The sequence below is a fragment of the Numida meleagris genome, chromosome 17, assembly GCF_002078875.1.
Source record: "Numida meleagris isolate 19003 breed g44 Domestic line chromosome 17, NumMel1.0, whole genome shotgun sequence".
In the NCBI taxonomy this organism is placed as follows: domain Eukaryota; kingdom Metazoa; phylum Chordata; class Aves; order Galliformes; family Numididae; genus Numida; species Numida meleagris.
In genome coordinates, this window is record NC_034425.1 from 3,855,624 (window position 1) to 3,880,442 (window position 24,819).

At 55.3% G+C, this 24,819-nt stretch overlaps 2 protein-coding genes across 4 annotated transcripts in view; one reads left to right on the top strand and one right to left on the bottom strand.

Annotated features, from left to right (window-relative positions):
* Positions 1-19,984, top strand: part of UBE2O (ubiquitin conjugating enzyme E2 O) — a 41,197-nt gene extending 21,213 nt beyond the window's left edge. For all 3 annotated transcript variants that reach the window (XM_021415175.1, XM_021415174.1, XM_021415176.1), the window contains exons 6-18: positions 1,649-1,792; positions 2,428-2,537; positions 3,314-3,464; positions 4,285-4,787; positions 6,823-6,977; positions 7,681-7,793; positions 8,555-8,680; positions 9,910-9,999; positions 12,282-12,939; positions 13,911-14,047; positions 14,478-14,681; positions 15,135-15,192; positions 16,683-19,984. In XM_021415175.1, the coding sequence (XP_021270850.1) occupies positions 1,649-1,792; positions 2,428-2,537; positions 3,314-3,464; positions 4,285-4,787; positions 6,823-6,977; positions 7,681-7,793; positions 8,555-8,680; positions 9,910-9,999; positions 12,282-12,939; positions 13,911-14,047; positions 14,478-14,681; positions 15,135-15,192; positions 16,683-17,449 (3,216 nt within the window). In that variant the 3' untranslated portion in view covers positions 17,450-19,984. The remainder of the gene's footprint in view (positions 1-1,648; positions 1,793-2,427; positions 2,538-3,313; positions 3,465-4,284; positions 4,788-6,822; positions 6,978-7,680; positions 7,794-8,554; positions 8,681-9,909; positions 10,000-12,281; positions 12,940-13,910; positions 14,048-14,477; positions 14,682-15,134; positions 15,193-16,682) is intronic.
* Positions 20,335-24,819, bottom strand: part of SPHK1 (sphingosine kinase 1) — a 5,682-nt gene continuing 1,197 nt past the window's right edge. The window contains exons 2-5 of the mRNA XM_021415183.1: positions 22,457-22,606; positions 22,236-22,330; positions 21,940-22,055; positions 20,335-21,520 (exon numbers count right to left, since the gene is read on the bottom strand). Of these exons, the coding sequence (XP_021270858.1) occupies positions 20,752-21,520; positions 21,940-22,055; positions 22,236-22,330; positions 22,457-22,606 (1,130 nt within the window). The 3' untranslated portion in view covers positions 20,335-20,751. The remainder of the gene's footprint in view (positions 21,521-21,939; positions 22,056-22,235; positions 22,331-22,456; positions 22,607-24,819) is intronic.

The window sequence follows — 24,819 nt, forward strand, 5'->3', positions numbered from 1 at the left end:
AAATGAAGCGATGCGTTACATCTGAAAAACTGAAAATCTGAAAGCCAAATCTTCTCTTAAGTAAGGTGTAACAAGATGTAGCATAAAGGCAGTATTACTAACAAGCTGGTTTTCAGGAGATATTACAAGTTAGTGCATCCCACTGTGGTTTTTGCAAACAGGCTGCACAATGTGCAGTCAGATGGCTGATGTCAAGGTGGTTCACTGTCTGCTCGTTACATCTGTATGTGCTTGAAAAGGCTCTCGCCCCATTTAATACTTCCAGTGTAATGCTTTCCTCTGGAAAAGGGCATATTGTGTAAAAGATGCTCTGCTAGAAGCACGTTTCTAGATGGTGTAGAATGCTGTGTCTTGCTGTTGTAGTCCATTGCATTCTCTGAATGCCGAGCTGCCATCGTACTGGAGTTTTCCAAATTGTGGGGAAGGTTCTGCTGGCTTTTCAGCTGTGTGCTGATGGAATCTCAACTTGCTCACCTTCCAAAGCAGACGGCAGCTTGCTTCTCTTTCCAAATGGCACCAGCAGGGCCTCGCCGCGTCCCTAGCAGCTTTATTTGGAGTTGGCTGAGAGAATGGCACGTAATTCTTAAAAACTAAAATGCAGTCAGCCCTTACCCTTCCCAGCCTTCAAAGTGAACATCTAGAACTGCATTTCTGTTCCTCCATTTCTTGAGGAGTAAATGGAATACAATTTTAATAGGATGTGCTGCCGTGGTTGTCTTGTTCTGCACAGACAAGGTGTGGTCTGTTGCTGGACCCGCTCCGGTATTTTTAGTCTCTGCTATTTTGGGTTGCACAGCATTATTGTGCTTGCTAAATCCGTGTTGAAGCAGCATCCAAATTTTGGGTACTGCTTTTGAGATCTTTTGTGAGTCAGGCTGCCTTCAGAATACATGGAGTCCTATAGAGCCTTGCAGTTTTGTCTTAAACGTGAGTTGTCTCCAGCGTTACTCTTGATCCTGTGCTCAGAATTGCTGGGTTAGGTACACACCTCATCTGTCGTGTTGCACTGCTCTTATCCTTTCTGACAAATTACAAGACTTGCTACATTTCTGTGCTCTGTATTCGATCTGCTCCAAACCGTCCCGTCCGCCCCCACATCCTGAATCTTGGCTCATCAAATTGCTCTAAATATCAGTGGAAGAGAGTTCTAGGAAATTAATTGTTTTCTTTACAGCCCTATTCTGTTTTCAGAGGACTGTCGTATTGACTAATCCACCCAAGGCAGGAAGAACGCTTACAGAGTTAGCCTGTCAGACAGAGGAGTGAGGGCAGGAGTCCCCTGGCTGTCTGATAGCTGCAGGAGCTTGAACAGGAGCATGGAAAAGAGATGAGGAGTCCTTGCCCAGGACTGTGGCCTCTGTGGCTGCCTCGTTACCGAGAACATAGGTGTGAAATCCATATCTTTTGTTTCTTGCAAATACCTTTGCTTCTCCCCTACTGAGTCATAATCCTGTATGAATGTGTGATAGAGCAGGTTGCTATAGAAACTGCTGGGCTGGCTTCAGGAATGAGCTTTAAGAGATGGGCAACTTGCTAGGAGACTTTTTCCTTTATGATTAGTCTTACTGATCACGAACAAGGGAAGGGAAAGGCTGCAATCTTAAAACTTATGTCCTTTATTGTGTTTTTTCCTCCCTTTCCCTCACAGGGTCTCTTCTTTGATGATTCATATGGCTTTTATCCTGGGCAAGTCCTCATCGGGCCTTCTAAAGTCTTCTCCAGTGTGCAGTGGCTCTCAGGTGTGAAGCCTGTTCTGAGCACAAAAAGCAAGTTCCGAGTGGTGGTGGAAGAGGTAAGAACTGCCAAGCAGGCACAGGGCCTCTTTCTGCACGGAGCAGCTCCCTGCTGGCTGCTTGGAGCAGAGTCAGCTTGCCATGGTAACCTCCCGAGAGCGAATGCACTGTGGTTCTGTTCTGAAGTGACAAATTTCTCACTGTGGGCTGACAGGACTTTTGAGCATGGTTTGGCTTTCCCTCCCAAGGGTCCCTGCTGGCACCTTGTAAGGTGACCATGTGCCAGTACACTCAGAGGCTTGTAGGGCTGATCATTAGGGTAGTAGAAGCACCTCTTCCATTGAAAGTTAATGTTGTGTGCTATCCAAAAAGGGAGAAATGTTGCTGACTCCTTGCTGAAAGAGGGAGCAGCTCCAAGTCCATTAGCTTGTCTTTGTGACATTGGACTGCTGAGCTGTGTGAACTATAGCTTCCTTCCAAAGCCAGATGTCATCTTTCTTGAAGTTAAAAGCTATAGGGGCACTCAGTGTTGCCCACAGCCGTGCTATGGAGGAGCTGAATTGGTTCTGGATGTCATGAAACTACACTTTGCTATCTTAAATGACAGGAGCAGATTTGCTGCTTTCCCTTACTTGAATTTTCAGATCCTAGACATGGATCTGGAAAATGGAACCCCTCTCTCTTTGCATTGCAGGTACAGGTGGTAGAACTGAAGGTTACTTGGATCACTAAAAGCTTTTGTCCTGGAGGTACTGACAGTGTGAGTCCTCCACCCTCAATAATCAGCCAGGAGAACCTGTCCAGGTGAGAGCAGTTGAAAACCTCTTGCACTGCCAGGGACTACACGACTGTGGGTGACGTACGTGCCTGCAGCTGATTAGACATAGAGCTGCTGTTTTTTTTTTTTTTCCCCTCTGTGTTATGTGCCCATATTCTAAAACTTCAGAAAAGCAAAGGGATGACTGCAAAATAGTGTCCTACCATCCTCTCCAAATGCTTTCCAGTTAACAAGTGCATAGAGGAAAGTGATGCCTGCCGTTGTCCTTCTGTTCGTGCCTGAAATAGGCTTCACCTGTTAACTGTGTGTGCAGTAGGAAGCCGAGGTGTCCTGCTCTGGACCCACGCTGGTGCTGAGGGAGCATCTGGTGCCCTCTGCAGGCTGCAGCTGCAAAAATGAGCTGGACAAAATTCAGAAAGAATAGTCAGAGGAGTAACAGCACAACAAAGCATAGTCCTGCCTGGAGCTTATAGGAAGCTGGGGGAGATGAGCTCTCAGATGGCAGCAAAAAACAATGCCAACTTGAAATGTGTCTTGGCAGCCCTCTCTGGGAGGGAGAGCTAGAGGGAGAGGAGTTACTGGTGTTCCACCCAAACCCTTTGTGTCCCTACCCAGTCCTTACTGAGACTTCCCACTCCTCCTTTACAGTTGTGTGCTTGGGGAAGATTTGGTGTGGTGTTAGCCTCTGCCACCCCAGAAATGCTGTTGTTATGAGGACATGCAAGCCTTGTGAAGCCCTGGTTCCAGCTAGGTTCTGTTTTGCTTTTTCGCTTTGCTCATGGCTCTCCTTTCATCCTACCAGGGTAAAGCGCCTGGGGTGCTTTGACCATGCCCAGAGGCAGCTTGGAGAAAGGTGCCTCTATGTGTTCCCAGACAAAGTGGAGCCTGCAAAAATCACCTGTGAATGCCCAGAGAGGAACTGTGTCCTGGGTGAAGGATCAGTTGCCAAAAAGGTGAACTTAGGGGGTAGAGGGAGGGAAGTGTGACTTCTCTGACCGTTTCTGATTGCTGCGGTTTTTAAAGCATAAATCTTCCTGGTAGTCGTGAGGTCCAAAATGCGACTCCTGGAGTGATTGTAAAGAGTAATGGCTTCTTGATGCCAGCAGCGAAGTCACCTTGTGCAGCAATCTCACTGCACTGGGAGAGGCATGCAGCTAATCCACAAGAGCATGAACAGGACACTGAACACAGGGGTGTCATCTTGAAGGGGCAAAGCTGTGCTCTGACAGCCTGAACTTACGCTAACAAAAACATGGGCCCATCCTCAGATTTCTCCTGGAGCCAAAACCATTCAGTTAAATCCTTGCTGCAGTGATGCTGAGGAGTGCCTGCTTCCTAGGCCAGATGAGTCATGCTGTGACTTTACGTATTGGCTGTAGAGCAGTGGTGTTCCTAGAAAAACAGGATATCAGCAGCGTGAATGGTGACCTCCCTGCGCAGCTGTGTCTGTTACATAGATTAACTTGTGCAGCCTGTTGTGACCTTCCAAAACAAGAAAGTTCAGAGCTTGCTTAAAATAGCCTGAAAGAGCAAAGCTGACTTGCTGTGGACTGGTCTGCTGCTGGTATTTGCTCCTAAGTAGAGCAGTGGTGAGATGGCTGTAGTGCTATCACCAGCATGACTCTTGCTAGTTTGACACATTTCACCACACCCCAGTATTCTGCAGAGGCTCCTGGAGTGCTGTGTTCCTCTGTACAGCGTTAACCATTCCAGGGCTGTCTGCCAGTTTGCTGTGTGTAAGCACGTCGTCTAACCCAGGTCTGCTTTCTGCAGGTGAGGAGACTGCTGAAGAAGCAGATAGTGAAGATCATGTCGTGCTCCCCGGAGTCTCAGGGTACCACTGAAGCCCCGGACAAAGAGTCTGCTACAGCTGCTGACCAAAAATCAGAAGACCTTAAGCCTGGCTCAAAGTGTGAGCTGGAGGACTCCTCCAATGGTGCAGCGAGCGGAGGGGAGAGGAAGGAGGAGCAGCCTGAAGAAACGGGGAAGGACAAAGGGGCAGCAGCGGGGCGACAGCAGCAACCTCCCTTTCTGCTGAAGGATGAGGGGTCAGCTGATTACAGGCTTCAATCCATGGAGCAGGATGCCGACGACGAGGCGGCTGACGACACGGATGATACCAGCTCTGTCACCTCTTCTGCCAGCTCCACCGCCTCCTCCCAGAGCGGCAGCGGCACCGGCCGCAAGAAGAGCATCCCTCTTTCCATCAAAAACTTGAAGCGGAAGCACAAGAAGAAGAAGACCAAGATCTCAAGAGAATTTAAGCCGGGAGACAGGTGAGTTGGGTTTCCAAACCTAGGTAGGGTTGAACCACCTCCTCGTCTTGGGTGGAGGGTGACGGTGTGCCTCACGTTGGGACACTGCTTGCTAGTGAGTGATTACCTTGCGATGACGGTGCAGTGGCCCGTGCGAAATCAGCTTGATCTCAGTCCAGCTTCTGATGAAACTGGGGCCACGTGATGTGACAGTGATGCTGGTCCAGCTCAGCTGCGCCTCAGGGCATCGGCGGAATATCTGTGCCACGCTCGGCTCTGTACGCAGAGCAGGAGGTGAATAAAGATCACACAGCTTGGCCGTGACGCTAATTGGGTACCTGCGCTAATTGGGTACCTGCTTGGCGGCTTCTGCAGAAGCTGAGGGCAAACCACGGCAGAGTGAGTGGACAGCTCATCCTCCCAGAGCTGTGTGCTGGCAGGGCTTCGTACTGCAGTGGGCTCTGCTTTATCCTCGTCCTGCTCTGCATAGGTATCAGCAGCTTTTGCCAAATTGTTGTCTTTTTTTTTATTTAATGGACAAAATGCTCTGCTTGAAAGCCTGAGAGGAATTGATTTCAGTAGCCTGGGGGAGGGAGGATTGCATCTATCAGCCCACTTCTAGAAATAACTGCATCTCTTAGCATTTTCTATCTCTTTCTGAACTTGAGAATGTTTAAACTCTTTTCAGGGGAAGCACAGGACACCTGGCAGCTGGGCAACCTGTCTTGCTGGCTTTCCTGGACTACTTATGTTTAAAGATTCTGTATCAGAAATAAACTAATGCAAATCATATCTGACAGTCCTGCCAAGAAAGTGCCATTATCAGGATTTAGGGGATCCGGTAGTTTGAGAATGCCTTGGACTTTGTTCACATTTTGTTTGGGTATTTTAGCTTTGCCTGCATACAGGGAGAGCCGTTCCTTTTACTCCTTGAAGGTTTTGGAGGAACTATGTTTGAAGGTCACAGACCTCAGCAGAACACTGTTGAAATGGAAGAAAAAATGAGAATGCTATGAACTCATTCTCAGTTCATTCTTACACATTCTGCTCAGTGCCTCTGCTTCGCTCAAGGCTTCACTGGGGAGAGCTTAGCTGGGAGAAATCCCCGTGGCAATCCTGACTCCACACAGGGGAACTCAGAGACCTGGCATTGAGACGCATTGCAGCGACGGCCATGTCTCAAAGTAGAAGAAATGCAGGCTTTTTCAGCTGGCGTTTCATCTCTGTGCTTATACTTCAAAGGACACACACGTGGCAGCTGCTCACAGCTCACTGTGAGTGGTCTCTGCTGTCTGAATATTCAGATGAAGCATTGATGGGTGCACTGCCAAGCACCACTGAGAGATGCAAAGCAGATGGGTCGGTCACCAGATCTGATGTGTCAGCTCAGGGCCGCCTCTAACTGCAGGGTGCCAGCTCAGCACGCAGCTTTGCCATCGTTTTGGGACTTCCTGCAGCTCTCTCTGGGCAGCACATGGACCCTGGTTATATTTTAATAAGAATGCAAGCTGGTATTATTTCCACTTAAAAATATTTCCCTGTTGACATTCATAAAAACAGGGTTAGGGGTGTGGGGGTGGGGGGGGAGGTGAAGCCTCTTGTGTCTTCTTCACAGTTTGACTTGAAACCAACACGAATGCAGCAGTTGTGTTTGTGTGTGCGAGGCCTGGCCAGCAAATCGAAGGCTGTGCTGAAAGTCAGCACGAGATTGAAAAGACAAGTAGTGTGAAGCCAGGCAGAACGGAGCTGCAGGCTTCCTGGGCAAACTCTTCTAATGAAGCCTCCACCTTTTTCATGTCTCCTTCAGCACAGAATGCATATCAACTCGGTCGTGCTCTGTGGTGGAGTACCAGCACGTGGTTTGTCGCTGCGTGCTTGGGATTCATTTTTGAGCTGCAGACAGATGTGTGTGTTTGAACAGCTGGGGAGGAGAGTTCTCTTTTAAACAAAACGTCCTTATGCCTTACTCGTGTTCAGTGTGCTGCCTCTCTGCGTGGAAGAGCTGAGATAGATGCTGGCGTTTCCCTGTGGTAACTCAGTGACTCTGTGTTCCCAGGGTCGCTGTGGAAGTGGTGACCACGATGACTTCGGCTGACGTGATGTGGCAGGATGGCACCGTGGAGACCAACATTCGTTCCAACGAGCTGATTCCGGTCCATCATCTGGACAACAACGAATTCTGCCCCGGGGATTTCGTGGTGGACAAAAGAGGTACCGAGCGTCAACAACGTGCTCTCCTCGGGGAGCAAACGTGCTTTGAATGGCAAGGTGTTCTTCCTTCTGGTTCTCCTGGTGCGTGTTGCAGCCCTTTTTACAGCAGCTGTTAGTAATGGTCAGGTGAAGTGAGCACAGGAGCCTTGCGAGGGCCAGACGGTGATTCAGGTGACTCGACATGTCAGCACACAGCCCTTGTTTAAATACCAAGGTTGAACTGTGACAGGCAGGCTGTGAAAGGAATAAACACCAAGGAACAAAGCCAGGATTCTCGGTGTTTCGGTCGAGGTTGCCTGCCTTCTCCTTGAAAGGCTCTGAGGTGTGTCCCAAAACCAGGGGAGAAATGCAACTCATGCTGTGCTGCTTTCTTTGAAGAACTTGCCTGTTGTGACCCTCTGGTTTTCCAGAAAGGTGTCTGGGTACGGCTGTGCTGGAGGAAAGGGGTCCCAAAGTGAATGCATTCACGCTGTCCAATGCACCATCATCTTGTTTCACCATCGGTTCATGCCCTGATAAAATGCAGCTCCTTAACTGAGGACAGTTCTGACTGTTCAGGAAGAACTGTTTTTCCTAATGCCATTCCCAGATGGAAGGTTTCAGCTGAGAGCTGGGGAGCTGACAGCCTCGGGTGTGTGCAGAACCTGTGCTCCTCCACTGAACTTGCCTATTTTTTTTTTTCTCTTACCGCTGTGACCAAAAGCTCAGAGCTCCCAGGACCCCGGTGTGTACGGAGTCGTGCAGTCTGGTGACCATATCGGCCGGACCTGCGTGGTGAAGTGGTTCAAGCTGAAATCCAGTGGAGATGATGTGGAGGTAGGAGCAGGAGCCGCACGATAATGAGATTCCCATAGATGAACCTGGGAGTCAGATCTGCAGTGGAGTTGGTCCTTGAGGCTGGGAACAGTCATGTGCTTTTGGGCCTAGGAGTCGTCACATACAGTTGATTTCTTGAGTTTTTTCCCCACTATGTCTTTACTAGTTGATGGGAAGAGTGGCTTGTTATCCTGCTCTGTGAGGGGTTTGTAGAAACACCGTATTCCACAGACTCTTGGCAGACTAGGGACAAACATCAGGCTTGTCTGAGGAAGTGCTCCACTCTGCCGCTCATTTCTCATTACCTCTGAGCTCCTAGCACTTCTCCAAGAGAAATAAAAGGGAAGATATTTTCCAGCAGTTGACGAGCTTTTTATCAGACACTTCCTGTTGCCTCAGATCGTTTCTGAAGTAAATGCTCTTCTTTGGGCCCCGCTGAACTGCCTTGAGAAACCTGGATGTTCGGAAGGGCATAAAACAACCTTGCATGCCTTGGGATTGCAGTGGCATGGAACCTGAGCGGAAGGTGAGGGTGAGCAGACAAGAGACGTGCCGCCCATTTCCTTTCATTCTAGTTCCTTGATGGATGTGCTGCAGGATGAGGTGACAAGAAGGGACGCGAGCAGTTCCTTCCTGCAGTCTGTGAAGGCAACTGAGAAGTGACAGGAGGGAGCACGAAGTAGTTCAGGTGTTGAAGGCACGCTGGGAAGGTGAGCGCAGCACGCCAGGGCTGACGTGTCCGCCTTCTGTCTCCCATGCAGCTGATCGGGGAGGAGGAGGATGTGAGTGTGTACGACATTGCCGACCACCCAGACTTCCGCTTCCGCACTACTGACATCGTGATTCGCATCGGCAATTCGGACGGAGCCACCGCTAATGAAGACGAGGTCGGTTCTCAGCGCAATTATGTGACCGTGTTGTCACCAGGTATTAGTGTTGGGGCATGAGAAGAGTCAGCGGGAGACCCGTAGCCCGGGGCCTAGGCTCTGCTTGGGCATCCTTAACTCTCTAGCTTACTGGCTTTGTGTTGTAGTATCCCCTGCTGTCATGGGAAACGTGTCAGATCTCCAGGGCTGGTGGAGATACAGCGCTGAAACGCTTTGATTGGGTTGATGGAGGCTGTAACAGAGCAAGAGCGAAGTTGAGACGAGGCTTAAGGGTTGCTTAGGATTTGAGTAACTTCTAGTATGAGAATATTCGGTGGATTCCTGAGCAAGGGTGAAGGTGGGTGTGCCGTGTGACCGATTTCATTCGACCGCAGAAGAGTGAGATTCTGGTTTTTAGATGACTATGTATATGTTAATTGGGATCATCGAGTTGATCTCCTGGGGAGAAAGGGAGAGCGCTCTCTTTTGTACAGAGAACACGGAGTTTGCTGGGAAGCAGGTTTCCTTATTTTGCCTGGAAGACCTCCAGCCATTGAGACAGCTGCCCTAAAAAGGTGCTGAGTGGTGTAGGATGGCTCTTGCTGCAGTTCTGGTTTCAGCAGCACGGAACACATCCACGCTTGCTCGGCTGACCCAGATAACCTCCTTCCAGTGCTACTTAATGAGCGCGCTCTGGGCCAGCCGTAGCGTGTCTGCACTTGTCTGTGAGCTCAGGAAAAGCTGCTGCCAGCCTTCCTGGGGTGGCCAAGTGCAGGGGCCCGGCTCCTGGCACCCCACTAGAGGGCAGCCTGGTCCAGGGGACTGTCGTGTCCCCTTCCTGGCAGGCACCCCAGTGGTGCTGCCCTCAGAAAGGCCACAGCCTTTCCATGGCTCTGCTCCTCAGCAGAACTCGGGATCTGTTGCCAGATGAATTTTCCCCACGGCAGAGAGGGTCTACGGCATCTCTCTGGCAGTGTTGTGGGTTTTCTCCTGGGAACCCCGTGTATGGGATTCTTCTGTCCATGGGACCCCAGGAATCCCTGCGTGTAGGGTTCTTTTCTCCATGGGACCCCAGGACTCCTGTTACTTCTGCTCAGCTGGCTCTCCAGCCGAGCTGCACACATTGCTTCGGGAGGGTCCAGGTTTGCAGGTCACCAATGTGGGGGGCATCTGTTTCTCAAAAGCTTCCTGCTCTGCGCTGAAGTGCCTGGGAAAGAGAAGAGACTGACAAACTGCCCTTGTTTCCACAGCCTTCGGTCGGACAGGTGGCTCGCGTGGATGTCAGCAGTAAAGTGGAGGTGGTGTGGGCTGATAACTCCAAGACTATCATTCTGCCTCAGGTGAGGGGCTGTTCCCAGCTTGGGATAACCCTGCAGTTCTTAGCTGAGTGACAAGGCTTGGTGTCAAATCCAGGCTGCAGAGAGAGCCGGTCTGTGAGGGAATCCTGCTCTATTTGTTATTGCCTTCCCATGACAGGGTGGCTTCCTGCTTCTGGTAGCACACGAAAATCCTCGCCTTTTTTTAGGATGACGGATCAGTTCATTAGTCAGCACGGCTTTTGAATATAGAGAACATTATGCTGCCAGGAGGTTGTAGGCAGACTGCTGGTCCTTTTACACGCGCTGTGCTGCCTGTTCACATCTCTGACCACAGCCTCCAGCACCTGCTGCTTTAGAGTGGGTTGCAGAGCTTGGCGATCATCAGCTTTAACTTGAGCCCAGATTCACTGTGTTGCCCAACTAAAGCACTGCTGAAAAACTATTGCTTCTTCTGTCTGGCTTGTGAAACAGAGCTGTAGTGTTTTGGCTTAAGAAGCTCCCCCAGAAGCTGGGCGAGAGCCACAAATTGTGACCTTACCTACATAAGGGTCAGACCCAAATCTCTTCCCAAGGCGGGGAGGGAGAGGAGCTGAGTGCAGACTTGAAAAATGTAGAGCTGTATTGCCAGTCCACTTAACCCCATTCATTTGTGCTCTGCATTGTTCTATTTTAAGGTTTTTGTTGTGCGGTCTTGTAATCGTGTTCACTATTCCACATAGTTTCATCCCGTGTCTCTTCTCCGTGTTGCTTCAAATTAACCCAGACAGCCTGAAGAGAAGAGCAGGCCTGCTTCTGTAGGGTCCCATCTCCAGCAGCATGACAGTGAACAACACTGCTTCTGCAAGGAGGGAGTACTTGATCAAGATTTCATTTTAAACCAGGCATCTCTGCATTAATTACAGTAGAATAGTCAATGCCTGCACTATGGCAGTGGACTAGAGCGTTACAAAGCAGGCTGCTGTCTCCCTTCCCCCTGTTGTCACATGTGCTTGGATGCCAGGCACAATCAGAGGGCTGCTGTGTGCTCCACAAAGGGCTGCTCTCACGCTGCGGTGCTGGGGCTCTAGCAGCTCCTGCTGTGTCACGCCAGTCCCTTCGATTCTGCTATTCTGCGTAATTATGGGAGTTGGGGAAGTGTCAGGAGTGAATTATCAGTTGGTAAAACTGTGATTTATCAGTGCCTGCCCGTGTGGCTGGAGACGAGCCGTCTGGGTGCATTTTCTCAGCTCTAAAAATAAAGATGGCATAACTGGCTAACCTTCCATCTCAGATTCAGATTAGCTGTAAGGGCGGTGTGTTTTGATGGCTTTTCCTGCCCGCAGTCACTTGTGTTAAACCCAACCAACCCCCACCGGCTGCCTGTCTCCGGGTGGCACAGAGCTGGCTGAGCAGGGCTGGTTCAGCCCGAGGCTTTGACAAGAGGACCAAGTGTCCGTGTGCTTTAGCCTCTGGGATCATATCTTGCAAGACTGAGAGGACTCTTGGGCCATTAATCAAGCATCAGAAGCAGTTGTTCTTGGTCTTCTGCTTCCATGATGGGGTCGAGAGCATCTCTAAGCCTCACGAGAAATGTAGCGTGTGCAAAAGCATGATTAGAGGAGATGAGGCTAGATGGAGCGTGGATGGCTTCTGCTTTCGGTACTGAAGGGGAAGAGAACATTTTATGTAAGAGCTTATTCAGCAGCTTGAGTTAGGCTTTATTGTCCCAGCTGAATTTTAAGCAGTAGTCACATACAGCAGCTAAAGCGGCATAGCAGAGCTCTGACAGCAAAGTAGTGTGTGCCGCAGAAGAAGAAATCTGGTGTGTGAATTTTTTCTCTGGTTCCAGCATTGTCTGTGTGGAAGGACAGAGCGTGGAGGCAGCCAAAGCAGCATTCCGTGCCAGCACGGCTAGAAATACAAACTCCACTCCTAATACCCAGTGCCTTCTGAGCTAGCTCTGTGTTCAGAGACCCTGGGGCATTCGGGTGGCTGGTTGGCACTAACATGCTCTTGTTGGTGGCTCTATCTCAGCCACTGGGAAGGCTGCAGCCCACCTAGACCTGCCCTAGTCTCCCCCCAGTGCCCTCCTTTGAGAGGTGGAGGATGGGGCTCTGCTGGTTCAGTCTGTGGGGGCCATCCATGAATATTTGGATTGTACCCCACCCACCCTGAGTAGATGGAAGGGGTTGGGACAGCCTCACAAACTCTAGCTGGCAGCTCCTTTTGATGTGGAGAACTGATTCATCTGCATTTAATAACAATTAAAACTCTGCACTTCGGCCTGAGTACTTTGTGGCTCTTCTAACTCTGCTCCCCTTTAGCACTTATACAACATTGAGTCGGAAATCGAGGAGTCGGACTACGATTCCGTTGACGGCAGCACCAGTGGGGCATCCTCTGAGTGGGAGGATGAGAGCGACAGCTGGGAGACAGACAACGGCCTCATGGAAGACGACCACCCCAGAATTGAGGAGCTGGAGCCTGAGGAGCCAGCAGCAGAGGAGGTGAAAAAAGTAGAGGAACAAGTCCAGGGAGCTGTGGCTATGGCAGTTGCAGATCTTGCTGCAGAGAAAGCTGGCAAGGACGGAGCCCCCAAGAGCTTCCGGGAACTAAAGGAAGCCATCAAGATCTTGGAAAGCCTGAAAAATATGACTGTGGAGCAGCTGCTGACTGGCTCTCCCACCTCCCCGACTGTGGAGCTGGAAAAACCCACTCGGGAGAAGAAATTCTTGGACGATATTAAAAAGCTGCAGGAAAACCTCAAGAAAACCTTGGATAACGTGGCCATTGCAGAGGAGGAAAAGATGGAAGCCATGGTGGAGACGGAGAAGAAAGAAGAAAAAGCAGAGGCGCAGACACCGGTGAGGTCGGAGTGGCCCAGTGAGACACCAGTGCTGTGCCAGCAGAGCGGGGGCAAGCCCGGAGTCACCTTCACCAGTGCCAAGGGAGAGGTGTTCTCTGTGCTGGAGTACGCTCCAGGTGAGTGTGCCAGGCCACTGGGAAGGCTCTGTCCTGCCCTGTTTCTCTTTCTCCAAAATATTGCCATCTAGGCCTCTTGGATGGGGTGCCCTCTGTAAGCTTTCTCGTAGCTTATTAAGCAGGGAGGAGAAATGAAGACAGCCTGGGTAGCACAGTCCATTCTGGGAGCTAAACTTGGCTTTCAGGTGGCATCTCTAGGCACTGCTCTATTCCTCAGGCTGTAATGTGGACTTCCCTTTTTTTCCAAGCTGGAAGCAAACTTTGGAGGGCTGCGTAGATCAGCCAGTTCCAAGCGATGGGGTTTGTTCAGGCTTTTCTTGTAGGGATGGGTTGGTTGAGGAGCAGAGCAGGAGCAGCTGGTGCTGGGTGTCCTTGGTTGGGTGAGCGTCCTTGTTAACATTCATCTGCCAAAAATAAAGCAAGAGCATCTGGTGGTGTGGAAAACGGTGACAGCAGAGCGCAGGGTGCTCGGCAAGCCCACCAGCTAGGCCAGAGCTGGGAGGAGAGGAGGCCAAGCTGTTGTGAACCTGCAGGTGTGTACAAATCAAAGTGGGGAGCCACACTCAGATTTCTGCAGGCAGAAGGTCATCGCTTTGATGCGTCACTGTCCCAGCTGTGTGACAGGGCCCTTTGCAAGGCCGAGAGAACAGGAGATACAGGTTGTGGCTGCTGTACCGTGTGGGAAAAAGCAAATAATCTCTGGGCTGCCTCCTGGCTCAGCACCAAAGTAAGCTGAATTGCCCTGGGCTGGTGCAGGAGCTGGGACGTATTTGAAAAGCTCTGGGGCTTCCTGTCTTTACTGCAGGAGTTGGGGTTCTTCAGAAAGATACTTGTGTAGCTTCTCTTTCTGACATCCCCTATCTCTTTTCTTCCAAATGATGCATTTGAAGCGTGGATAGATCTGCCTTCAGAAGGTGCTTGTGGCAGTCTCCAAGGCAGGCTTTAATTGTGTTCTCTTCCTTGACTCACAGATAGCCACGCCTTCAAGAAAATGGAGTTCCAGCCCCCAGAAGCAAAGAAGTTCTTTAGCACTGTGCGGAAAGAGATGGCTCTCCTGGCCACCTCCCTGCCGGATGGCATCATGGTTAAAACCTTCGAGGATCGAATGGCAAGTGTTTGCTCCCCAGTTTCTGTGTGTTAGAACTGGGCTGGTTTGGAACTCCCTCCTTAGCCTCATTCCCTTACACTAGAGCCACAGGAATGTGAGCAGCATGGGAAATAGTAATTACCATGAACGGCTGCTTTTGCATTCCCTCAGTGGGGGTGGCAAACAGTACAGAGCTTCTCATGGCAGGAAATCTGTTTTGGGTTCTTGGCCCACTGGGCAGGGAAGGATGTGTGAGCAGTGGGCATTGCTGGCCGCCCTCAGAGCCAGAGGCACAGCGGGGCCATAGCAGAAGCACGGTTTTTAGGGATAAGGTGCCCCAAGATGTGTTAAGAGCTGCAGATCTGCAGCAAGGGCTGAAATGGATGGAGGGAGAAAGGGGCTGGGATCAGTTACAGCTGTGCCAAGTGGCTTATATCAGCTTTCTCCACAGGACCTCTTCTCAGCACTTATAAAAGGGCCCACGCGCACACCCTATGAGGATGGCCTCTTTCTCTTTGACATCCAGCTCCCCAACATCTACCCTGCTGTCCCACCTCTCTTTCGCTACCTCTCCCAGTGCAGCGGGAGACTGAATCCCAACCTGTATGACAATGGCAAAGTGTGTGTCAGCCTCCTGGGGACGTGGATAGGCAAGGTAATGTTTCCTTCTACCCATCCGCAGGTCACAGTGGTAGTGCCAGGCCACTGCTGGAACGAGGCACTTCCATCCAGCCCGGGAGTCCTGGGTGAATTCTGATCTCTGGTGCTTGAACTTGGTGGTGGCTCAGGCTCTCTGTGTCTGGAGGTGGATTGGTAGTGCAGCTGTGGGGGGATTGGAACTGATGTGGTGTGTGGTTCTACCCCATGCCGGGCAGACCTGTCCAGACAGCGTGCTGGGCTGGCAAAAAGTAAGGAAGATGACTTGGTGTGGCAGGGGCCCCAGCACATCACGTGCTTGTTGAGTCACAGTCCCTTGTTCCTGCTGCAAGCCGCAGGATCTCAGTGGTGGGGGGATGCAGAACAACTGGGGCCTTGCTTCATCCCGTGGTTATCGCTGAGCAAACCAGCGCTGCTTCTGCCCTTTGATGCATCTGTATGTGTATTTCAGGGGACGGAAAGGTGGACCAGTAAATCCAGCCTCCTCCAAGTACTCATCTCCATCCAAGGTAAATGCTCCTGCAGAACCTGTGGGACAGGAAAGAGCAGGGGGGGATGCAAGCTTGTGTCTGGCAGGGGGCTGATACGTGCCAAGGCAATCGGGGTGCTGCTGCATTTTGCTCTCACCTCGCTGGGCAAAGCATCGCCCTTATCTCTCCAACTCAGCATTCCGAGCAGGTACAAGCTTTTCTCGTGCCTTGATATTTTTTTTGGCTGTGTCCCAGGTCTCTGAGACAATGCTTTCCCTTCTTCCTGCAGCAGCTCACCACAGAGCTGTTCTGCTTGTTATTCCGAGCTGACAAAGGTGGACCACTTTGCTCTCAGCCACTTACCAGAGTTGCTGCTAAACTGGACTTAAATCGCAGGGCTGTTTTTATCCCCACTGAGTCACCTGCTTGGGGCACATTTTTGCTCATGATGTTGGTGTTTACACTCCAAAAGCAGAATAATCAGGGGTGTGTCTAGACCGGCCCCAGGGCTTCCTGTAGTAGAGCTTTGCCCTATAATATCCAGTTTGGAGGCAGACAGACTAAATCAGTTCTCCACCTTAAGGCCAACTTTCTATGCAGGGAGCTCAGGAATGTGACTTGAGAAATCTTTGACACAGAACAAAGGCTTCTGCCTCGAGTACACAGGGACTCCTGCTCCTCTGCAGTCTCACAGCCTGGACAAAAGCCTTTTCTCATGTGCAGAGCTGAGGATCCAAATTTAGAAGCCGAACTACTGAATGTTTTACCGGAGCACCGTGGTGCTAGTGGAAAATCTCCTCCCTCCCTCCTGCTGCCTGGTCTTGGAGAGACTCGTGTTGTCACCTCCACCAGCTCTAATGCAGCTTGTGGCAGGCTGCCAGCAGCACGGCAATATCAGTGTCACTGCTACCTACCCAGAACTGCAATCTGACAGAGGCAGGCAGAGAAAGCTCCGTGTGGGTGACTCATCACTTTGTTCCCTGTCCCAGTACTGCCCTGGTGGGACTGTACCGGGTAGGATGGTCAGGTCCAAGCATGGCTTCCTTGCTCCTTAAGAGGAGGAGGGAAAAAAAAAACGTATTTAAGAAGAGTTTGGGGTATGTTTGCATTCTTTTTTGCTAGGAAGAGAGGGGAAAGTAGTTGTGAGATGTTTTTCCTTCCACCCTCTTGACCTCTTCCTGCCGGCCAAGGATCCCAGATGCTGCTCTTGGTGGTGCCTGGGATCCCCGGTGTGTGAGCAGAAGGCCGCAGAGCCCTTCACCCAAGCTCTCCCCTCTGCGATATTGCTGCAGCGCGTTTTGCGGAATCCTGTTTGTCCAGCCTGCCTTCCAAAGCAGGTAGCAGGAACCCAAGCACAGCTTCCCTCATGCATTCTCCTTCAGCCCTTCCCCCCGCTGCTGGATTTGCCTCCCGTGACCGCTCAACCTCCCGCGCGTTGTCAGAAACCAGGGCCCAGCAGCATCCGCTGCGGGTGCCGATGGAGAAAGAAGTTCCTCCTTTAACCCGCTGCCCTCCGTTCCCTTTGCCAGGTCTTATCCTAGTGAACGAGCCCTATTACAACGAGGCAGGCTTCGACAGCGACCGGGGCCTTCAGGAGGGCTACGAGAACAGCCGCTGCTACAACGAGATGACGCTGATCCGGGTGGTGCAGTCCATGATGCAGCTGCTGCGCAGGCCGGTGGAGGTGTTCGAGCACGAGATCCGCGAGCATTTCCGCTGCAACGGCTGGCGCCTGGTGTCCCGCATCGAGTCCTGGCTGGAGACCAACGAGCTGGTGGAAAGGAGCCACGAGCAGGCCAACGGGGCGGCAGATTCCGCCTCCCTCCTCTCTGCCGGCAGCGCCCAGGCCGAGAGCCCCGGGGACAACGTGGGGTCGCTGGGGGAGCGCGGCGGCTCCGGCGAGCAGGGGGCGGCGGCTGAATTTTCCGACTCGGCGCCGGACGGGAAGGAGGAGCTGGACGAGGCGGAGTTCACCACCTCGACGCCCAACGCCGGCGACCTCCACCAGGACTCGGACTCGGAGAGCGCGGGCCAAGCCAGGGGGGTAGACCTGGCCAGAGACCGAACGGACGAGGGGAAGGCTGCCCAGGACTCTGCCTCGCAGCCTAGCGTGAAACCAAAGAAAAGGAGAAAGAGCTACAGGAGTTTCCTTCCGGAGAAGAGCGGTTACCCCGATATTGGGTTCCCCCTCTTCCCTTTGTCCAAGGGGTTCATTAAAAGCATCCGTGGTGTCTTGCAGCAGTACCGGGCTGCCTTAGCAGGGGCCAATATCCCAGAGTGGACAGAGGACAAATAAACCATCGGGTCAGGGACAGGCAGGTGCAGAGGAGAAGGGAAAGCGGCAGAAAGGAAATCGGCAAATGCTGTTACCAGTAAACTGGCTTCTCCTTCCAGCTTTTCTTCCTCAGCTTGGTTTGTTCCAAAGAAGGCGGTAGGCCCGATTTGCTCCTCCGAGGAAAGGTCTAAGCATGAATTTGCCCTCAGCCCTCCTTCCTTCCCCCCCCCCCCCCCCGTCCCACCTACGCGCTCCTCTGGCGAGTTTGACCCTGCAACGGTAAGATTGGAGCCCTGCACAGCAGCAGTCTTGCAGCCACGTTCCCTCTGCACTTTCATCCTGGGGCACCTTTCCACACAGACTCTTCCCCCCCCCCCCCCCCAAGCCCAGCTCCCGGCGGTTTCTGCTGCCGGGGTTCGAGCCGGCAGCGATTGCTGTAGGATCTGGGTGCGAAGGGCGCTGCCCTCCCGGTCTTTTCATTTTTCTCTGCATTACCGTGGGTTTTCTGAAGTCTACCCAAGCTGATACGTACTTAGACATTGGATTGTTTGCATTGAAGTTGTCTGCACCATTACGGAGTTGCTCTAGTCGTAGTTGTTCACCGGTAGCTAGGAGGTTCTTCTGATCGGAACTGAATGGGCAGCACCAGAACTCTGCGCTGCCCTGGTAGTGCCGTGGGGTTTCCATCTGCTCCTGCGACTTCTGCTCTTTCTTCTGGAATCAGCTCCACCATCCACAGTCTGTATTCTCCGAGTAAGGCGGACTTCCCTTCCCCCACCGTGCATGCCCGCCCTCTAGAAATACACAGATCTGGGGTTGTGCCCTTGTTCCTCGCTCAGCTCTCCGGATCCTCCCTTTGGCCCCCAGCTGTCTGGCAGCTCTGGGTGTACCCAGGTCCCAGCCTCGCGTGGGCAGCAGCGTCGGGGCGCGTTGCAGACCTGGTGCCTGGTGCTGGGGGGAGCCCAGCCCCTCTGCTGCCTACATCACCTGCTGCCACTGGGTCTGGGCGCTGCCTGAGCCGGGGTCACCCGCAAGCCAGGAGCTCGTGCGGCGATGGCCAGCTCCTGTGGGAGCAGCGGTCGGTGCTGGTTCCTCCACCAGTAACTGGAGCACACCCCACACTGGTGCAGCCTGCTGGCGCTTCCTCCCCTGGCCGCCTGTTTCCTGTGACGGCCTGAACCCGCTGTGGCCGGTGGCATTGCGGGCACAGCACGGCCTAGCTGTGTGCTGCTGCGGAGCTGCTGGGCCTCTGGGAAACAGCTGGCGGAGCAGCACGGAGCTGCCGGAGCCCCTGACCTTCAGCACTTTGCAGCAGTGACCTGGGGGAGCAGCAGCCTCCTGGCCGGGGCACCTTGCTGGAGCCTTTGTGTGCACGCACTTACGTTCACTTCTGGAGCTGGGGAGGTCACATCAGCACTGCCAAGACATTGGAGAAGCGCTCAGCTGGCAGCCAGGGGAGCAGTGGGGCTGCCCTTCCAGCGGGGAGAGCGGGGCTGAGCATTCAGCTGTAAAGATGGAGGCAGATCCTTTCTGCCAGCGTGGCCGCGTTCCCTTCCCTCCAGCCCGGCCAGGACGTGGCCTTCTCCTCCTGACACTCGGAGCAGCCGCCTGCTCTCGGTGCCTCCCCGCTGCTCACCTGCAGGGCCCACCCGCTGCTGCTTCACCCCTTCCTCAGGGATGGGAGGGAGCCAGCGCCCTCGGTTGAAGGGAGAAAACCCACCACGGCCACAGCTCGGCTGGTGGAAGAGCTCTGTGCGTCCCTTTGCTCCCCACAGAACACAGGACGCTGCCGGGGGGGGGTGCAGGGTGAGCTGCTCGGAGGGCTGTGCCAGCTTTTCCCCATCACTTGGTTTTCCACTGACCATAAGCAAGAGCGTTGGCCCGGGGTCCATCCCCCCCCCCCCCCCCGCGGCGTGCACGGAGGTTTACAGATTTTCTAAGCTTTTGATAATGTGAAGCTCCCTGGTGACGAGGTGGGTGGTGAGCACACTGCAGCTATGTAATTTTCTTTTTTTTTTTTTTTTTCGTGTATGTATGTAATATTTAAGGGTAACAAAATTTAAAAAGGCGAAAACCTTAAAAGATAATAATAATAATAATAATAACGGTAATAATTAAAAAGACACAAAAAATTCAAAAAAAAAAATAAAAAAAAAAAAAAGCCAAAGCATGATGCATATTGTTAGCCTTAAAACTGGCTACACGACTGTGTGATGTACAAATACGAGCAGCCTGTAACTGTTTTAAGTGCTGGGGTTGGGGAGGAAGCATTACAAAAATCCGTTTGTAGCCTTGATTCTGTACAGTATTTAAATGAAGAAAACAAAACCAAACCGGACCCGGCTCTCGAGGCCCTGCTTAGAGGTGTGTCGTTCCCGTGCAGATGTGGATGCTTGGTTGCTTTACGATATATGTATAAAAGTGCTGTGTGACCATTAAAACTTTTTTTACCTGCAGAATTATTGTGGTGGTGGTGGTGGTGGTGGTGGTTTGGCTAACCGAGGTGTAACGAAGGAGGGAAGATGACTTTGCCATTAAATTTCGCCTCTGTGAGTAGCTGGGGCTGTCGGTCTCTTTTCTTTGCCCACTGGCTGCGGGCTGTGCCCCCCAGCACCCCCGCCATCCTCATTGCATCGTTGGTAGATGGACAGATGTGTGCTGCGTGCCCTCCTCGATGCCGAGAGCAGCCACCAGCTGTAATTACCCCATCTCACTGGGAGATCCGCCCTGAGCCCAGCTCCTGGGCAGGGCCCCTTGCTGGGCCGTGGGGGGAGATGTGGGTTCCCCATGGCTGCATCCAGCCTCCCCCCCCCCTCCTCCCCGCCAAGCACTGAACGCCCAGGGTGTGACCTTGGGTTGGTTTGGGGCGGTTTGGGGTATTTTTTTGTTTTTTTTTTTTTTGCAAACGCTAAATCTTTATTGCGTGTCTCACAAGAATAAACTCTGCTTCTACAGGAAGCTTTGGGTAGAAACGTTTTAAAAAAAAAAAAAAATCATTGATTTCTCCCGGTGGATCTCGGTCCTGGCTCAGCCCGGCGGGGACGCGAGCGGTGCCACCAAACCCGGGGACGCGGCTGTGCCGGCGCAGCCGCCCCGCACCGGGACCTCGTACCCACAGCACCGGGACGGAGCCGGCACCGCGTACCTGCTGCGGCTCGAGGCTCGTTCCCGGGACGGGGCCGCGCCCACCAGGGTAAAGCGAAGCAAAAGGCCGAGCGCCCGCGGGCACGGGCAGCTCCGTGGGCACGGAGAACTATTGCTGGAGGAGGAGGAGGTTCCTGAGCGGGTGGGAGGAGGGGAGGGCTGCGCGCCCGCCGCCGGCCCTAGGAGCCGCTGACCACGCGGCACATGCGGCCGTGGATCTGCCCCTGCACGGGCTCGCACGCCAGCGCCTCGCCGTCCACCGTCATGATGCCGGCGCTGCCCCGCGGCTCCAGGCGGAAGGCGCGCACCGGGACGCAGCGCAGGTGGGGGCAGTTGAGGTCCAGGTGCGTGCCCCTGCCCATGGCCAGGAAGATCTTCAGCAGCGCCACGCGGCTGATGCCCGCCCCCACGTAGAAGAGGTGGATGCAGCCGTCGTCCAGCCGAGCCGCCGGGGCCATCAACAGGTTGGTGCCCAGGTGGGACTGGTAGATGGCGTAGACGCAGACGAATTCCTCCTCGGGCACCACGACCCAGTGCGGCGGCACCGGCTGCGCCAGCGGCACCAGCAGCGTGTCTGCGGGCAGTGCCCCGTGCCCGCCCGGCGCCTCCGTCCCCGCTCCCGGCGTCTCCTGCCGGGTGGGCGCCTTGGGGTCCCTGGGGGTGCCCGGCTCGGTGGCCGCGGGCAGGTAGGAGAGGCGGCCCTGGTAGATGCGCAGCCGTGCCAGGCACTGCAGCGTGCCCAGCGTGAAGCGCGCGTTGCCCAGCCGCCGGTACTTCTCGCTGTCGATGTCCACGTCGGCGATGAAGCCCCAGCCGAAACCCAGGAAGGAGAAGAAGCGTTTGCCCGAGGCCGTGCTCAGCGAGACCAAGTCCATGGGCGCGTGCAGCCCCTTGCACAGGATGAAGGTGCAGTTGGTCAGCAGCTTCTTCTTGGCCACGTGGTCATTGCTGCGGGGGACAGAGAAGGGTGAGCGTGGGCTGTGACCCCCCCCTAAGGACACCGCCTTTGTGCCGTGGCTGGGACACATCCCAGCTCGGTGATGGTGTCTGCTGGGGACAGCTTCCAGGAGAAGCGTAAACCAGCTCCTAGAAGGGAACCGACGCATCGGGCTGATGGTTGGGCACGGTTCTTTTTGAAGTCTTTTCCAACCCAGAGGATGCTACCGGGCTGCTGGCACGGGGCAACCCCAGTCGCAGCCCTGGGGCACGCAACTGTACGGTGGGACCAGCTCAGCCCCGGGCTCATTTGGGCAGAAACGTGGCACATTCAGGGCCTGGAGAGGAGAAAGGGCACAGGGGGAGCTGGAGCTACAGGGATGTGCCCAGATGCCGGGTGGGTGTCCCCACCCCACAGCCGCCCTGCTCACCCCGCGTAGTAGTTGATGGAGGCAGCCAGGGCGTTCCCAGAGCCCCCGGGCAGGATGCACAGTGGTGTCTTCAGGGCCTCCTCCCAGTCCGGCCGCTCCATCAGCCCATTCAGCACCTGCGGGACGGGGAGAGGGTGGGAGCTGGTGGCACGTGGGGTTGCACAAGGACCCCAGTGTCCCCACAGTGCCCCCAGCAGAGGCCGTGGCCGCCCCGATGGTTTCCAGCTGGGTTTTGTCTCCCCAGCTCCCCCCGTTTAGCTCTGAGCCCTGGCCGGGGGGTGACACCGGGCGCTCACCTCGTGGAGCAGACCATCCCCGGACATCACCACCAGCACGTCCCACTGCGACAGGTCTTCATCCCGCACCTTCTCCTGCGCGTGGTGGGGTCTCTCTGCAGTGCAAATCAGAGCACTGAGTCCTCCGCCCTGCCCGCTGCCGCCCTGGGATGGCGACCACAGCCCCACAGGAGCCCGTCCCAGGTGGGTGCTGGGCAGGAGGAGGCCCCTCGAGGACTCACCGGTGACGAAGACGATGGGTGTGATGTCGGCATCAGCCAGCATGGGCTGCACCACCGCCTGGAAGTCCTCAAGCGCGTGGCCAGCGCCGCTCTGCGGGTTCAGCAGCACCAGCGCGCGGCAGGGCCGGGGCAGCACCCCATAGCTGGTACCTGGGGGGGGGCAGAGGGTCAGCACGGCGGGGTCAGTGGGCTTGGTGAGCAGTCTGCTGTGGTCCTAAGGGACACGGAGTGCTGGGCAGGGGTCAGAGGGGGCCTGCAGAGAGAGATCTGGGCGTCCCCTGCGCAGTGAGCCAAGCAAGGATGGGGGATGAGGGCTTGGGGAGGGGTCAAGCTATTGATTCCCCACGTCCGACCCCGCTGGAATAGGGCCAGCACGGACACCTGTGCTGGCAGATGGATGCTCTGCTCCCCACGGGGCTCAGGTTTCACGCACACGGGCCCCATCCGGGCTGTAATTACAGGGCTGGCGGGGGCCGTCACCGCCCCGTTCCCTGCTGCCCCCACGTCCCCAGCAGTGGTCACTCCGTGCCCTCCCCGAGCGCTTCTGGGACCCAGTGGCACCGGGCAGCACCCACGGGCTCTGTGCAGAGACAAGAGGGATGCAGAGCAGGCACGGCACCGTGACGCCGTGGGTCGTGCCCCGCATTTGTGCCAGAGCTCCCCGGAGCCCCACGGTGCCCGCACAACAAACACGGGTTCGGGGGGGTCTCGCCGCAGCCGCGGGGGCTCCGCGGGGCTGAGGTTTTGCAAGCTGACAGCGCACGGCCACGCTCCGTCAGCAGCAGCACTGAGTCACGAAGGCTGACAGCGTTTCCCAGCACGGCGCAGCCCGGGAAGCCCCTTGCTCCACTCGCCCGGAGCTGTGAGTGCAGAAACACGCGACGAACCCGGGGCAAAGGCCGCCGGGGCTGCACAGGGAGCTGAGCGCGCAGCACGCTGCCGTCCCCGGGTCCCGCACGCTGGGTCCGGCGCTGGCCCTCACCCAACGTCCCCTGCCCTGCACAGCTCCTTATCAGCCGGCAGCAGATGGACGGGACGGGATGGATGGGACGGTTCAGCACTGGCCGCCCCGGGGGTGCTGCCCGCAGCGATGGCCCCGGCTCAGGGTGGTGCTCAGCACTGCACCGCTCCGGCCCCACGGGTGGCACCGAAGCCTCTGTGGGTGAACGCGGCCCAGGGCTCAGCGCTCAGACCCCAGCACCACAGCCGGGGGTCACGGCGCCTTTCTCCCCTCTCCCCACGGCTCTCGGCAGTCTCCCTTCCCCTGGCGCAGCACCAGCGCAGACCCCGGGGGCGGGGGGGGGGAGGAAGGGGCACGGCTCTGCCCCCAGCTCCGTCCCCAAGACCACGAGGCCCCCAAAGGGCACACGTCCCACAAACTGCTGCACTTTGAACCGACGTGCCGGGGCCAGCCTGACCTGCTGCGGGTGACCCCATCGGACCCACCGGCCCCGTAGGGCGGGCCGCTCCCCGCTCAGCCCGCGGTGGGGCAGGACGGTGCCTGCACGACACACGCGATCGCTGCCGGGAGATTTTTCATCCTCGGGGAAAATCGGGAGCAGAAAGGCGGCCCCGGCTGCGGGGCTTCGTCCCCGGGGCTGACGCTGCGCTGCGGTGCCGCGGGGCGGGGTGCCCCGATTGCCCCGCACGCCGGCGGCCTTATCTGCCCCGCACACGGCCTCGAGGGCACGGGGCGTGGTGAGAGGCGTCCGCAGCGCCGGCCCGAACCGGGGGAGGAGGTTCGTAAATCCCCGGCGAGCGAAGAGTTGCAAATCCCGCACGGCCCCACCGCGCCGCGGCCCCACAGCGCAGCGACGCCGGAGCCCGGCGGCCGTCCGCTCCCAGCGGGCTTCGGCTTTTGTCGCCGGTTCTTATTTACTAAGAGCGGCAGCGAGTTGTTTTCTAGCCGCGGGTCACGCGAAAAAGCTGCGTTTTAGGATGCGGGCAGGGGAGCGATGTGACAGCATCCCTCCCAGCCTCCGCTCCGCGCCCAGCTCCGCTCGGCGCCGTGGGGCGGCCGCGGTAACGCAGCGGTGCGGAGGAACCCAGTCCCTGCTCCGACCCACGGCAGCGGGAGGACGCCGGGGCGGGTTGGGGCTCCGGGGGGTGCGGGGGGGAGGTGGTGGGGGGGGGGAGGACGGAGCCCCGTGCCCCAGTGGCGCCGCGCTCCCTGTGTCGGCAGCGGACTTTCGCCCCACGGACGCCGCTTTTGTCCAAGCTTCGCTACTGATTAAACCGGGGGAAGGTGGGGGGAGGACCACGGTGCGCGCTGCCCCTTTACTTAACGGGGAAAAGCGGGGACGGAGTGCAGGACCCCACGGTGTCCCCGTCCCACAGGGCCGGCGCAGGGGGGCTGGGAGGGG